The following is a 15,028-nucleotide window of genomic DNA, read 5'->3' on the forward strand; positions in this document are numbered from 1 at the left end:
TTATTGACCAACTAAATCAACCAAGTCATGACGTGTTTTATGTGGTCATGAGGGAGTTCTAGAGATTAGTACATTGGATTAAAAACAATTGAGTAAGAGAGTTTAACATCACATCTTAAGATATTAAGTACTCCCTCCGTTTTAAAACGAGTGTCGTTTTAGCCAATTGCACATAGATTAAGGAATGTAATGAAATAATAATTAAACATAACATTTTTACTAAACTGCCCTTACTTTATAAGAAAAAGACAAACTTAAAGTTGCATTGAAAATTGTGAGAGAAAAGTTGGAGAGGGTAAAGTTGGAAGAAAAAAATTAAAGTTGTATTGAAAATGTAAAGTGACATTTATTTTGAAACATTTTTTTTTTGACTAAAGTGGCACTCATTTTGAAACGGAGGGAGTATATAGATCCTCCGACTTTTGTTTAAGATACATTTCTCTATTTGAAGTGTTTTATTTTTAATGTAAAACTTCTAACTCATATTTGATATATAATATTTTACAATTTTTCTTTTTCAAAAAAAATATTTTACAATTTTTTTATATAAAACAATAATTTACAATGTTAACTTATAACCCATTAATGTTGGTTTGGTGGTATTGACTTGAGATCTAGGAGTGTGCTTCTCCTTAAGATCTCAGGTTCGATTCTTCTCGGTGCCATGCCAGGCAGAGGACAGTTCCAGTGAGCAGAACACCTTGCATGTGATCATTCTTTAGCCATAAAATCTGCACACATATTTTGTTCCCTAAGAACATGCACCAATGTTGTATTTCCATTTTCGTGTAAAGTATCTCTAATATGAATGATGTCAGTAGCATAAGTGTGCAATGTATGATCACGACCAACAATAATCAGGCCAACTGCTTCCAAACAATCACTCTCAGAGATAATGTTGACATAGCATTTTTTACTGCAAAAGTATGGACATTGCTTTATATATGTAAGGGTGAGGTTTAAACTTTTAAATTCTCCACTTATTCACCTTAAAATAGGGGATTCTAGATTACTTAACCTAAAAAAAACTAGTATTTTTTTTTTATGAAAAAAGATTAGTATTATTGTTGTCAAATTGTGTGCATAGGTGGCAAAAATAATCAAGGTCTATATTCTTTCAAAAAAATGAAAATAAAGAAGGTATCTATGGACTTTTTCACTTTGACCAACAACTATGGTTGGATTCAAATCCCAAATTGTATTATTATACACTATGCATAAACTTTGTTGTAAATTTTTGTTGAATTGAATGATTTCTCAGAACTTAATTGTATTTCATATCCAAATTCATATGAAAAAACAAATACGCACACATTTTTCTACCATTATATTTTTACAAACCCTATAATGAGGTGTGTTATAAGAATCCAAATTATAATATAATATTGATTGATTTTTTGACTTAAAAACAAATTATACAATCGTGTGACTATGAGTATATTCTTTCATTGCTAGTAGTTTACAGCTATATAAGAACGGTGGCCATGTGATGATTCACATAAACGTGTCAACAACGTTCCGTAAAAACAGAAAACAAAAGTTGCACTCATTGGCTACGTGTTTGTGCATCGACATGCAAAGTGACACTTTTGATTTTTTACTTTTTGACGAATAAAGTGACACTTTGATAAACGTAAACAAAAAGGATAAAAAGAATGAAACGTAAAATTGTGCATCACTGTGAAAACTGAAAACGTTGCAAGAAAATTCTTGTTGCCATAATTTACCATAGCCACAAAGTTCCAAAAATTTAATAATATAATAAAAAAAAAAACCATTGAGTGGTAATGGATGTGAGAGGTGGAAATAGCAACACAAGGCTCCTCCTCCATGAAGATGGTGGTGTAGAAAGGAATAGTGAGAGACCAAAAGAACCTTGGAGAGGAGAATATGTAAAGAGCATAGTTTATGGAGGACTTGATGCCATCATCACTTGCTTTTCTCTCATTTCCTCTATCTCAGCTAGTAGTAGTTCATCTGGTATATATATGTGTTGTTTCTCTTTATCTTTATCTCTAACTCTAATCTCTTTTCAAATTTTACAATTATTCGAAGTGTTTTTCAAAAATAAATGGTATGCTACTTAATTAAACATATATACTTTATAAAAAAAAAATAGACATATTCTTTTTTTCTTAAAATTGGTTATACTAAAAGGGATGTTTAACATGGATTCGGTTCAAAGATGGACCGATTTAAAGGTGAACTTTACTACTTTTAATAAGTTATGGGGGTTGATCAAGTAGATGGTTTGGGATCTTGGAGTGTGATCTTCTCAATTTAGGTTCGATTTTATCTGGTGTCAATTTCGGTAGACAAGTCCATACAAAATTTGTTTTTGAATGGGACGGGTCCACAAGTGGACGGTAGGATTGATCCTCTCAGATTAATCGTCATAGGATCGGATACCGGATACCGAGTTAAAAAAATCTATATATATATATATATATGTGTGTGTGTTCTCCATTTTTATTATTAAATTCGTTTTTTAGAAGGGAAAAAAAAACGACACATTCATATTAAAAGTTTGATATCTTATGACAAAATTAGAGACCTATTTGGATCCCCCCTACAACTATCTATAGCTCATTTGGATCCTCTACCTTTTAGGCGGAAAAGGTAGAGTGACTTTAGGCAAGTTTTTGATTAAAATGAGAGATGATAATCTTTAAAATGTAGGGAAAAATAAGTGAGAAAAAACAAATCTATATAGAGAGAGGGAGAGATTTAACTTATGAATCATTTAAAAAACACCTAAAGAAATGCCCTAATTTTTTAGTATATAATGTTAAGAATTATAAGGATTAGTAATTTTACTTTTCATTAAACATCTTAGTTATTTGATTATTGATTTTATGTGTGTGCGTTGTGTGAGTGTCTATAGAGAGAGGGAGAGATTTGCACATGAATTTGAGTGCATCTATACATGGGCAAGAAAGAGAGTGAGTCTTTAATTAAAAAAACAAAGCCATGTTTGATATTCAAGCTGTAGTCCCTTGTTTAGTACTTGAACATTAAACGCCTTTTTTTTTTTTTTTTTTGAAGTATTGGATGAAAATGGAATTCAGTGCTATATGATAGTATGGTACGTAGTTGCAGCATGTTTGTCCTTTTGACGAAATAATTATTTGAATTTGTAGTTTGTGCATGTGCAGCTGACAGAATTTTCATGCAAAAATGCGTGCATTATTTTTTTTCTTCTACTCATCTCACGGCATAATAGAAAAGAAAATGGTTCATGTGCAATTTTATAACTATGATCGAACTCATTCTTATGACCACTGTAATGTTAAATACTTGTTCATTAATCTACCTTAAGTTTTAGTGTAGCTTCAGCGAAAAGGGAGAAGTAGTACTCTTGGGTGGATTCCCAATGTGAATTCGTTTGTCATGTTTGCATGTAATATTACTGATTCTCATGCTATTGATGCCAATATATATATATATATATATATATATATATATATATATATATATATATATATATATATATATATATATATATATATATATATACAGTCTATTTTAACAGGATCTGGATTCTCCATCTTGGAATTTTCATTTAAGAGATTCTAGTAGAAATATGTACCATTCAATCATGTCTTAATGACTTTGACCGCATGCCATAGAGATAAATGAGTGGTTGAGATTTGACCGTACATAACTTTCGTTGCAAGATATATGTTCTTATTTTAACTTGTGTGCTACATTGTGAATATAGGGAATGTGTTGGTTCTTGGTTTTGCAAACCTAGTAGCAGATGCAATATCAATGGGGTTCGGAGACGTAGTGTCCGCTAGCTCCGAGCGGGATGTCATCACCGAGGAAAGGAGAGTGACAGAATGGGATGTTTTGAACAGTAGAGGAAATGAACAACGAGAGTTAGTCCGATACTATCAATCACTTGGGATGGACTACAATGATGCAACCGCGGTACGTATTAGAAAATATTCATTTCAATATAATTAGGAAAAATTTGTAGTTGTTTCAAATCTTCACATATTTTGATCTACTTTAGATAAACAACTCAAGTATTTATAGCATATATACTTATAAACTATTTCTACATCAAAAGATAACATAAACTAAAAAAATTCCATAGAAGTTATAAACTATTCTAGATACATGTCATAAGTTAGCTCAAACAGTCTTGCAATTGTGTATGTGTATGTCATTTTAGGTAAACTCAAATAAGTCAATCCGAACATGCCCTTTGTTTAATAATGTATAGGAAATACCCTATGAAGCACAAACACTCCTCGGATTAGGTGTGTCTCGGTCTTGGACATGCGTCAATGTCCGACACCGACACGCCACCTATGATTACACTGAATTATGTAATTTTCTCAAATTTTCCGTGTCGGCATGGAAATACCTAATTGATTTTAAGTTCTAAACATATTTTCTTACTTTTGTGCAAGGTTGTGAACATATTTACAAAATACAATGACGTACTAGTGGACCAAAGAATGGCAGCTGACAAAGGAATGCTACCAGCAGACCAAGAAGTGAAACCTTGGAAGAATGGCCTTATCACATTTGCATCCTTCATGCTCTTTGGCTCAATACCTCTGCTCTCTTTCATCATCCTTATACCATTTACAGACAGTGATTCAGTTAAGTTCGCCAGTGCTTGCCTTGTTTCAGCACTTGGACTTGCTCTTCTTGGTGTAGCAAGGGCAAGAATTGCTGGTCAAAACATGATGCTCACCACAGCTATTACTCTTTTCAGTGGTGTCATAGCAGGAGCTGCAGCTTATTTAGTAGGGTGGTTTCTAAAGCATATTGCAGGACTAGAAGGTTAATTAACTATGGCTGAATTAGTAGCAATGAAGGTAATAGGGAGTGATCGATTAGCAATAGCATCTTTTCTGAAGAGACTTTTCTGGCAATGAATGATGTATAACCTAGCCTAATCACCTTGGACAAAGTCCAAATTTTGTACATCTCTAATATCTATCTTTTTAGGCAGGTTATAAATTAATGCACTTGAAAACTTATCATAGGTGTAGCTAATTTTCAAAACTAATTAGCTAGTTTTTGTTTCTCAAGCAGTGATGCTCATAGGTTTGGCATTTCTTTAATATCTAATCGACAAAGGAGCCACAAAAAGAGAAGAAATAATAAAGAAAATTCAAACTCTTTAAGCAACATTAGTTTCGTATAACTAACAAAGAATAAGTTCATTTTTTTAGGGCATGCCAAAAAAGTATAAGAATAATAGATGTGCCAGAATCAACTTTCCACACTAAGTATTGAAGCTAATTAACATTTCAGATAATAAATATTTAAACTGAAAAGAAATGTGAAGTCTAAGAATAGAAATGAGAATGAATAAATTATAACTTGGATTAAAGATCAGGGAAAAAAGAGGACTTCACCATGTGACATGGTTATCAATAAACACATCTTTTCATCCATTGATAAATGCATAACATGTTCTTTTAAGAATAATCGAGTTAGCTGCACCATTTGTTTCTAGTCATCAACTTTGGATCAAGAATAATCGAATTAGCTGCATCATATCACATACATGAATTTTATTTACTAAAATACCCATTTTAGATTGACTTTGTTATCTAAAAAGGCTTAACAGCTCACTTGTTTTATTCATTTAAAAAGATCTATCTTCTATTCATATGTAATTAATCCTTGATATATAAATTTCAAATCGATTTAGTGTTTAAATATGTATAATAAATCCTTTTAAAAAAAGTATAATAAATAATAGCATGCAGTCGAGGAATACATATCTCAAATGTGATATTTAATATGAGATGGATAGAGTAGATGGAAACTCCACCTCTTCTAGAATCGAGGAAACCTTCAAAAACTCATCCTCTTGGATGGCCATGATCCTTAAGGTAGCCATAAATTTCTCAGGAAAAACAAGCTAGTTTATATAAGATGGAATCTTAAGCGATCACTCCAACTACAGTTGCAAAACTTGGTTGCACTGTTTATTTTCTCCACTGTTTTGGGTGGCTAATGGAAAATAGGTATGAATATGATCAAAATACTATTTATGTTTCAACTATTTATGTTTCAACACTGTTTACCAGTGTAGGATAATTGATGAACCGGTGGTATGTATTGTTAATTACTTAAAGAAAATAACAACCACATATTACTTCCAAATAGATACTCTTGGAATTTGAGTTAGATTTGATTTACTATCGTAAAAGTGAGAGAAATATTTTGTAAGAGATGGAGTATATGTTTAATTAATACTCCCTCCGTCCCTATATGTAAACACATTTTATTAGAGGTAAAGGGTGCTTACATATAGGGACGGAGGGGGCATGTCTTTGTGAATCTAACTCAGTTGGTATGGACAAAACACAATATATATATAAGGTTCGAGGTTCGAACCTCGCCCACCACAAAAAAGAATATGTTTCTTTTAAGTAAGATGACAGAGGTAAAATTGAGATTTTTTTTTTACGTTAAAGACAATTTCATTAACGAAAGTCTGGCAATAAATCAAATGCCAAGACTGCAGAAATACAAGGCGGAGTTTCTTCGATCCATATGGAATCTGAATTCTTAAGAGCATATTTAGCTAAATAATGAGCAGCTTGGTTGGCTTCACGCCTAACATGCAAAAAAAATTAACTACGAAAACTACCCTTAAAACTAATACAATCTCGAATAATAGAGCCAACATAGTTGGGAGATTGTTGGTGAGCATTCAACGTTAAAACCACATTTGAAGCATCTAATTCTGCTATAAGATTCAGAAAAGACATGTCTTTTGCAAATTCCAAACCCTTCCGCATAGCTAAAGCTTCTGCAACCTCTGAATCTGGTAAAGAAAAGACTTGCCAGGAACTAGCACCAACGACAACACCTTCATTATCTCTCGCCACAACACCAATACCCCACTTATCACCCTCTATCGGACCTGCTGCGTCAACATTAAGCTTATAGAAACCACTAAAAGGAGGTGTCCAATGAACATCAGATATTGGCAAAATTGGACCTTCACTTAGTGTCTCCACCAACACCTTACTAGCACTTTCAAAATTCACAATAGATCTTTGTGCCTTTTGAATAGTGGCACGCACATCAACATCAGTCTCCTTAAAACATTTCTTATTTCTAGCACACCATATCTCATAACACAAGGCCAGAACATGGACTATAATATCCTCATCGACATCAATAATATTTTCCTCTAACCACTTATGAAAAGGAACATACATGGAATCATGCAAATTAAACACCACACCTAAAGAGGAAGCAAACCATATCTGCTTTGACCAATGACACTCCATAAAGAGGTGTGAAATTGTCTCATTATGTTCGCCACAAAGAACACACAATGGATCGCTACTTATTCCTCTTTTAAACAGATCATTTTTTACTGGTAGTTTTTCATGTAGAATCCTCCAAGAAAAGTGGATGTGTTTTGGAATACCTTTTATTTTCCATAATTTTTTCCACACTTGGTGATAATTGTCTTGCATTGAGCTATGTGAGTCATCTGCTTCACGCCTTGCCTTTAAGAAATGGTATGAACTCTTCACAGAAAAAGTAGCTGACCGTGAAGCACCCCACACAAATTCATCTTGCAATTGAGAGAAAGAAATTGGCAATTGAAGAATTTGTTGAGCCTCAAAAGGGAGAAAAGTTTCATTAATTAACGGAGCATTCCAACATCGAATATCATGGTGAATGAGATCTGAAACAAAACTAATATCACAATTAGGAGGTTTAGGGGACCAAATCTTGGGTCCATTTTGATAAGGAAGCCAATTATCCTCCCATACATTAATTAACGACCGTCTCCTACTCTCCAAATACCAGCTTTCTCAATAACAACCACTCGTGCTTGCAAAATACTTCTCCATGTATAACTTGGGCAATAACCAGTTGAAGCTTTCAACAAATTGCTTATAGGAAAATACCTTGCTTTCAAACATTGTGAGATCAATAAGTCGTCGTTGTGCATAATACGCCAACCTTGTTTAGACAACATTGCAAGGTTAAACTCATGAAATGTTCGAAAATCTATTCCACCTTTCTTTTTTTCCTTACATAATGTCTCCCATTTAATCCAATGGATTTTACGTTCACCTTGCTTGCTACCCCACCAGAACTTACTAATCATACTTTCAATATGCTCACATAAACCCATCGGAAGTAAAAAATAACTCATCACATACGTAGGAATAGCTTGAACCACTGATTTGATCAAAACTTCTCTCCCAACAGTTGATGGAAAATTTTCTTTCCAACCTTTCAGCTTCTTCCACACCCTATCTTGGACAAAATTGAAAACCTGTTTCTTAGACCTACCAACAAAAGCAGGCAGCCCCAGATACTTTGAATGACACTCAACAACCTTAATTTGTATCCAACCTTGGAACAAAATTTTTCGATCATCAGGTACATTTCGGCTAAAAGAGATTTCAGATTTGTCCAAATTAATAAGTTGACCAGAAGCAGATTGGTAAGTATTAAGAATTTCTTGAATGGTCTGAGAATCTTGAAAGGAATCCTTACAGAAAATGAGGCTATAATCTGCAAGAAAATAGCTATTTGAATTCCATGAAGGCCCTTTTCTGCTTGTGCCTTATTTAGAGCCCAGAAAAAACCTCAGCACATAAGATAAATAGGTAAGGAGCTAAAGGGTCCCCTTGACGGAGACCTCGTTGAGGATAAAACTTCTCACAAGGACTTCCATTCAGCAACACAAAGAAAGAAATAGTGGAAATACTATTGAAAATCAAGTTCTGCCATTTCTGAGAAAAACCCATAGACTGAAGCACCTCAATCAAAAATTTCCACTCGACACGATCATATGCTTTTGACATATCTAGCTTTAACGCCACACACCCCTTCTTGCCTTTTCTTTTTTTCCTCATATAATGGAAAGATTCAAAAGCTAGTAAGACATTATCAGTAATTAAACGTCCCGGCACAAAAGCACTTTAGAATTTTCCAATGATATCCGGAAGAATCAATTTCAACCTATTTGCAATTGTTTTCGTAATTATTTTAAAAATGACATTGCAAAGAGAAATAGGTCGAAAATCACCTGGCACCTTCGACTTCTTCTTTTTTGGAATAAGACAAATATATGTATAATTAATGTTGCTCGGATTTCCACCACCATTGAGAATCCTCAAAACAAAAGAAGTCACATCTTTGCCAACTATACTCCAATATGGTTGATAAAATAAAGCAGGCATTCCGTCCGGTCCCAGGGCAGCATGAGACTTTAAATTTTTAACGGCTAGGAAAACCTCATTTTCTGTGAACTCAACTTCCAATATGTTACGCACAGCATCCGACAATCTATCTTTGCCCACTTGCACAGCTTCAGTAATTCTTTCTGGGTGACTTGTAGAGAAAAGATCTTGAAAGAAATCATTAAAAACTCTGGCAATATCTTCCTCATCATCAAATTTTTCCCCATAATCATCACATATAAGATTCCACCCAATTTCAAGATTTTCTCTCAGAAGCTTTTTGATGAAATTTTTTTGTATTTTTATGTCCATGCTTTAACCACAAAGCACGAGACCTATGAGCCCACCAAATTTCTTCACTTTCCACCAAGTCATTCAATCTAGCCTCAACTCGTCGAATTTCTGACATCACCCCCTCATGCTGGGTTTGCTTATTAAGATCATCCAATTTATTTTGAACAATTTTTATCTGATTGGGAACATCACCAAAACGATCCTTACTCCAGTTAGAAAGATCATTCACACATCGATTAATTTTGTCAGACATAGAATCCCCTGCCACCTCCCAAGAACCTTTCATTGCTTCCAAAATTCCACTATCACGTAGCCAACATCCTTCAAAACATTGTAATTTAAGAACATTTTGTTTTTTCTTTGGCTTCCTAGAAGCCGTAACCACAAAGGTAGATGATCTGAAGCATATCTTGTTAAATGCACCACTGAAGTCGAAGGATAAAATGAGGACCAGGTTGGCGTAGCTATCATCCTATCAAGGCGTGCCTTGATATTAGACACACCATCTTGTCTATTATGCCAAGAAAATTTATCACCCTCAAAACCTAAGTCAGAAAGATTGTGATTTTGAAGAGTGTCCCTAAACATTGAAATCATATGAGAGCTTCCGAAATTCCCACCTTCCTTCTCATCCTGTGAAAGAATCAGATTAAAATCCCACATGAGAAGTCACTTATCAGTACTTTCCACCAATGATAACTGGTCAATTAACTCGCAAGTTTTATGCTTCATTTGAGACTCCGGAAAACCATATACCCCAGTAAGCCTCCATTTCTCATCTCCATTCTCAATAGCAATTAAGATATCAATATGGTTAGGGGAAAGAGATAATACCTCCACTTCAACTCCTTCCTTCCAAAACATTGCAAGACCGCCGACACGTCTATTACCTTCTCCTGAACAACTAACTGCAACAACACCATATAAACCTTGAACATTCCGAAACCTGTTCATCTCAAAATCTTTTTTCTTAGTTTCTGAGAGAAACATACATGTTGGATTTTTATCGCGTAAGAGCTTTTTGAACGCACTAATCGTTCGCAAATTACCAAGCCCACGACAATTCCAAGCTATGCAACTCATTGTCTCCGATAAACACAAAAACTCCTTATTGAAAGGGAAAAAACAATACTCCTTATTGAAAGGGAAAACAAAACTCCTTATTGAAAGGGAAAATCAATACTCCTTATTGAAAGGGAAAGCTAAAAAACATTCTTTATGAGTGATTCATCAAATAGGTTGAGGGCATCCTTACTTGATATTAATAGAGGTGGACGAATGAATTTCAATGATAGCAGGATGAAAAAACCCTGTTCGTGAATACATAGTGTATGTCTTCTCAACGATCAATCATCCTGTCAAAAACAATAATGTGTTGAATTTTCTAAGGATAGCTAGAACCCTTGTTATGAACCCACCAAGCAGTGCTTCCTTCTTCAAACAATCATGACTAGGCGGCTTTTTTTCCTGTCTGCCCTATTTGTGAAACTTAAATACCAATATGCCCTACTTGAAAAAAAAAAAAACACCAAAATGCCCTAGATGTGAGGATGCAGTTTGAGTATGCCATTTCATTTGGCAGACTTGTGGCCATGAGTATGCCATATCAAATGGCGGACTCGTGAAGGATTTTTAATTCTTTTTTTTTTTTTTACGTTTTTTCTTTTTTTTTTTGTTGTTTTATATTATTTATTTATTTTATCAATTTTAATTAACATAAAAACATATATTTAAAATATGGAAAAAAAATCTAATAAAATGCTTAGTAAAATATTACAACAATAATATTATATTAATTAACATTAAAACATAACATAAAATGCATAAAAATATAAAAATTAAAAATTATTATGACAAATAAAAAACTACAAATGTCCGTCAGTGCCACATCCCCTACGTCTAATGTCACGAACAGGATATCGTGGTTCTTCCGGTTGTATGTTGTCGATAGATGATTGCACTGAAGAACTGCCTCCTTGAAGCATTCCATTAAATGACTGAAAAAATCCTCTTTCAACTTCAGTACCGTCTTGACGCCATACTTCGCGTAGAAAATCGTGATCGGCTGTGCCCCATGTAGTGTTTAATGATGGACTGGAAAAATTAAAATTATGCGTCGGTGTGAAGTTATTATGTGGTTGGGTTTGTTGTGTAAAATGATGGTCGAAAGGTGTTCGGTTTGCATAGAAGGTTTGCGGGGTTTGGTTCGGGTAGAAGCTTTGGGGTGTTTGGTTTATGATGAATTGGTTTTGTGGAGTTTGGTATGTGTAGAAATTTTGAGGGGTTTGATTTGCATTGAATTGATTTTGGGAGGTTTGACCTGTGTAGATGTTTTGGGGAGTATGGTTCGGATAGAATTGATGATGTGAGCTTTGGGGGTTTTGGTTTGGGTAGAAGTTTTGGCTGGTTTGGTTTGTGCATGTGCCATAGTTTTGTTGGGTATATGGAGGGTTATCAGAAAATGTTACTATGTCCACATTTGAAAGTTGATGTGTTGTGGCGGACATATTTGGGACTTCAAAATTTTCTGGTGTATCATCTGGTGATTCAGGTTGTTGTGAACGTGGGTCCCTTAAATGTTTGTTGCTGGAAAGATATTTTGTATACAATTTAAACCAAAGCCTATACTCCCTCGTTGGTTTAACTTCATCTGCATAACGCTCGCCATGCAACACATAGTCATGACGATTTTCCCACATTTGGATTTCTTCAGGATATTTATGTTTCCAAGAAATCGTGTATTGCTGCCTCAGGTCAATTTCATGGTACTTCTTCATGCATGTTGGTTCATCTGGTGGTATATTTTGCGCGAGTCCAAATTGGAGTCGCACTCTATCTGATTGGTGCATTTCTACCAAGTGATAACAAAAAATATAAGTTTTGGAAGTCCATAGTTGACTGTCCTCTTCGCCCTCGTATGGAAGACTTAAGTAATGCCTCCAAATAAACTGAAAAATAAAAATTGATTTAATATATAAGTTTAATTTAAATATTTTGCAATCATAATTAAGTAAAGATATGTTTTCTCACGTCTTTCTTAGTCATTTTATCGATCAATGCACGATATGAAGCCACTGAATGTCCAGGTGTTTTTGAGTGATCCATTCCTTTGACAGACCAACTAAAAAAATAGTCAATAACATAATAAATCCTTTGACTAGGGCTGGCAATGAACCGAACCAACTCGACAATAGTTCGGAACTCGATTCGACAATTAACTCGTTGAACATGGTTCATGAACCAAACAAGCTGAACTTGAGCTGAAAATTAAGTTCGTTAAATAAATGAGCTGAACTTGAGCTTTATATAGTTCGACACGGTTGGTTCATGAGTTGGCTCGATAATATATATATATATATATATATATATATATAAATTTAGTAAAAAATAATAAAATACAAGCTTTAATATTAAAATACAACACATGTAATTTATTACAAACTTCCTATGATATTTATGTACTTGTTTTGAGAGGAATTATTTCTTTCTTTTTTTTTTTTATCAAAGAGAGGAGGAGGAGTTATTTCTAATTTAATTAACAATTTAATAAAAGAGAGAAAGAATATCACCCCAAAAAAAGAGTGAAAGAAACAACAAGAAGCAAATAACACATTTGTGTAAGATTTTAACTAGACATATGTGCTAAACTTTGTCCCACATCGGGGAGTTTAATAACAGCATAGTGGAAGAGTAGTTATAAAAGAGAAGTGCATTTGTTCATCTAAATAGCTTGCGCTACAGTTGTTTTGATTTTAAAGTACTACTACTTTTTCTTTAGTAGTAGTCTTAAGACAAACATGGTCTATAGTTTTTTTTAGTTCAATCTTTGTATACTTTTTTAAATAAATTAAAAGGTCAAAATATAAATTTTTGACAAAAACAAAAAAAACTTTTGAATTATATTACTCGAGCAACGAGTTGAACCTAACGAGCCGAACCGAACTGTTCGTGAACTTTAATCGAGTCGAACTCGAGCTGAAAAAAGAGTTTGTGTCGAACTCGAGTCGAGTTTCGAGCCGAGCAAATTCTTATCGAGTCGAGTCGAGCTCAGACAGGTTCGGTTCGACTCGACTCATTTCCAGCCCTACCTTTGACGGACCAACTAAAAAAATAGTTAATAGCATAATAAATTTTGAAATATATGTGATATAAATATTTGTTAAAACTTACATATTTATATATGGATAAATTGCGGGTCCTTTGCTTTTTGGGGAAAAAAGCTTCAATCGAGACCACCCCCAAACTTGAAGTAGTAGTGTACATCCGGCTATATTTTTTGTTTCACTTTCAGCTCCGACACAAAGGTTTTTGTAAAGTGTCGCTAAACACGCAGAACCCCAGCTGTATTCTCCGGCCTTTGTCAAATCACCTAATATATCCAAGTATTTCATGTGTACTTCATCGTCGGATTTGTCAGGCATTAGTAGGGTGCCAATCAAATATAGTATATATGCCCTGCTATATTGATTTAACTGAATTTCAGATGGTTCGTCTGGCATATTGTTTAGAAAATGTTTTAGCCATGATATCTTGAACCTAAGTCCCTTTCTACCTTTACTTCCAGGGACCTCTCCCAACATTGGTAGACAATCTAGTGTCCACGATAAATCCGAACGACCGGTAACAACTTTTCCATCTATGCGTAATCCTAGTAACATATGGACATCTTCCAAGGTTACTGTGCATTCACCGGTTGGAAAATGGAATGTGTGTGTCTCTGGTCGCCACCTTTCGACCAGAGCAGTTATGAAATCTTGGTCTACACTATATCCACGAAAACTTAGTATTGAACCGAACCCCGCGCTGGTTAAGAGTGGAATAAGTTTATCATGCGGCAATAAACGTTTGTGCATTCGAGATCTAATTTTGTTGTGTTCATTCTCCTACAAAGTAAGTAATATAAAAGAAATAAGTAATACAAACAAATAATTAGTTATATGAAAAACAGTAATATTAAGTAATAATATTAGTTTTTTTATTGACAAGTAGTAATAATATTAGTTAATAATGCTATAAAAGCAAAATTAGTAACATTTAGTGATACTACTTGGTTGAAGGGCTGCGATGATCTGTGAGCATCTCCCATCCATAAACCTTCCATTACTTAAAAAATACTAATATGATTTTAGAGTGAAGAAGTTATGTTAAGATGTTACAGAGTTATATGAGAGAGGGAAGAAGTGTTGTGGTGAATTGGAATGGTGCTGAGTATTTATAAGTGGTTCATATTTATATGAGAGAGGGAACAACCTCATTTCTCTTATGATGCAAACCTAACACAATATGATCCACCAATCATGTATGAACCACCATTCACGTATGAACCATCATCGTCGTCACAACCTCCACCATACTCCCAACAACATGAGTCATCCATTCCTCAACACGATGACTCATACGACCACCAAGAAGAACCATTCCATTTCTTATTCAACAGTGATCCAAACATTAGACAAGAAGATGTCGGCGATAATAATGACGATGAAGAAGACGTGCTGGATGAGCCATCAGATGAAGAAGACACACCATCCGCCGAA

The 15,028-nt window shown here is 34.2% G+C and overlaps 3 protein-coding genes across 3 annotated transcripts; 1 reads left to right on the plus strand and 2 right to left on the minus strand.

The window, feature by feature from the left end:
• The first annotated feature begins 1,671 nt into the window (after positions 1-1,671).
• On the plus strand, positions 1,672-5,000 carry LOC146908579 (uncharacterized). Its single transcript, XM_085726630.1, has 3 exons — positions 1,672-1,980; positions 3,722-3,933; positions 4,422-5,000. The coding sequence occupies exons 1-3, from the start codon at positions 1,788-1,790 to the stop codon at positions 4,803-4,805; spliced, it is 789 nt and encodes a 262-aa protein (XP_085582756.1). The 5' UTR covers positions 1,672-1,787; the 3' UTR covers positions 4,806-5,000.
• A 767-nt stretch (positions 5,001-5,767) lies between these two features.
• On the minus strand, positions 5,768-10,574 carry LOC146908580 (uncharacterized). Its single transcript, XM_085729281.1, has 8 exons — positions 10,248-10,574; positions 9,943-10,124; positions 9,518-9,859; positions 9,044-9,348; positions 8,601-8,890; positions 7,807-8,482; positions 6,798-7,684; positions 5,768-5,893 (listed from the first exon to the last, which is right to left on the minus strand). The coding sequence occupies exons 1-8, from the start codon at positions 10,572-10,574 to the stop codon at positions 5,768-5,770; spliced, it is 3,135 nt and encodes a 1,044-aa protein (XP_085585407.1).
• A 690-nt stretch (positions 10,575-11,264) lies between these two features.
• On the minus strand, positions 11,265-14,678 carry LOC146908581 (protein MAINTENANCE OF MERISTEMS-like). Its single transcript, XM_085727067.1, has 4 exons — positions 14,539-14,678; positions 13,662-14,374; positions 12,522-12,612; positions 11,265-12,439 (listed from the first exon to the last, which is right to left on the minus strand). The coding sequence occupies exons 1-4, from the start codon at positions 14,590-14,592 to the stop codon at positions 11,357-11,359; spliced, it is 1,941 nt and encodes a 646-aa protein (XP_085583193.1). The 5' UTR covers positions 14,593-14,678; the 3' UTR covers positions 11,265-11,356.
• Between the last annotated feature and the right edge of the window lie 350 nt (positions 14,679-15,028).

This window comes from Medicago sativa, chromosome 7 (assembly GCF_051527215.1).
Source record: "Medicago sativa cultivar Bolivia chromosome 7, Bolivia_mono, whole genome shotgun sequence".
NCBI lineage: Eukaryota > Viridiplantae > Streptophyta > Magnoliopsida > Fabales > Fabaceae > Medicago > Medicago sativa.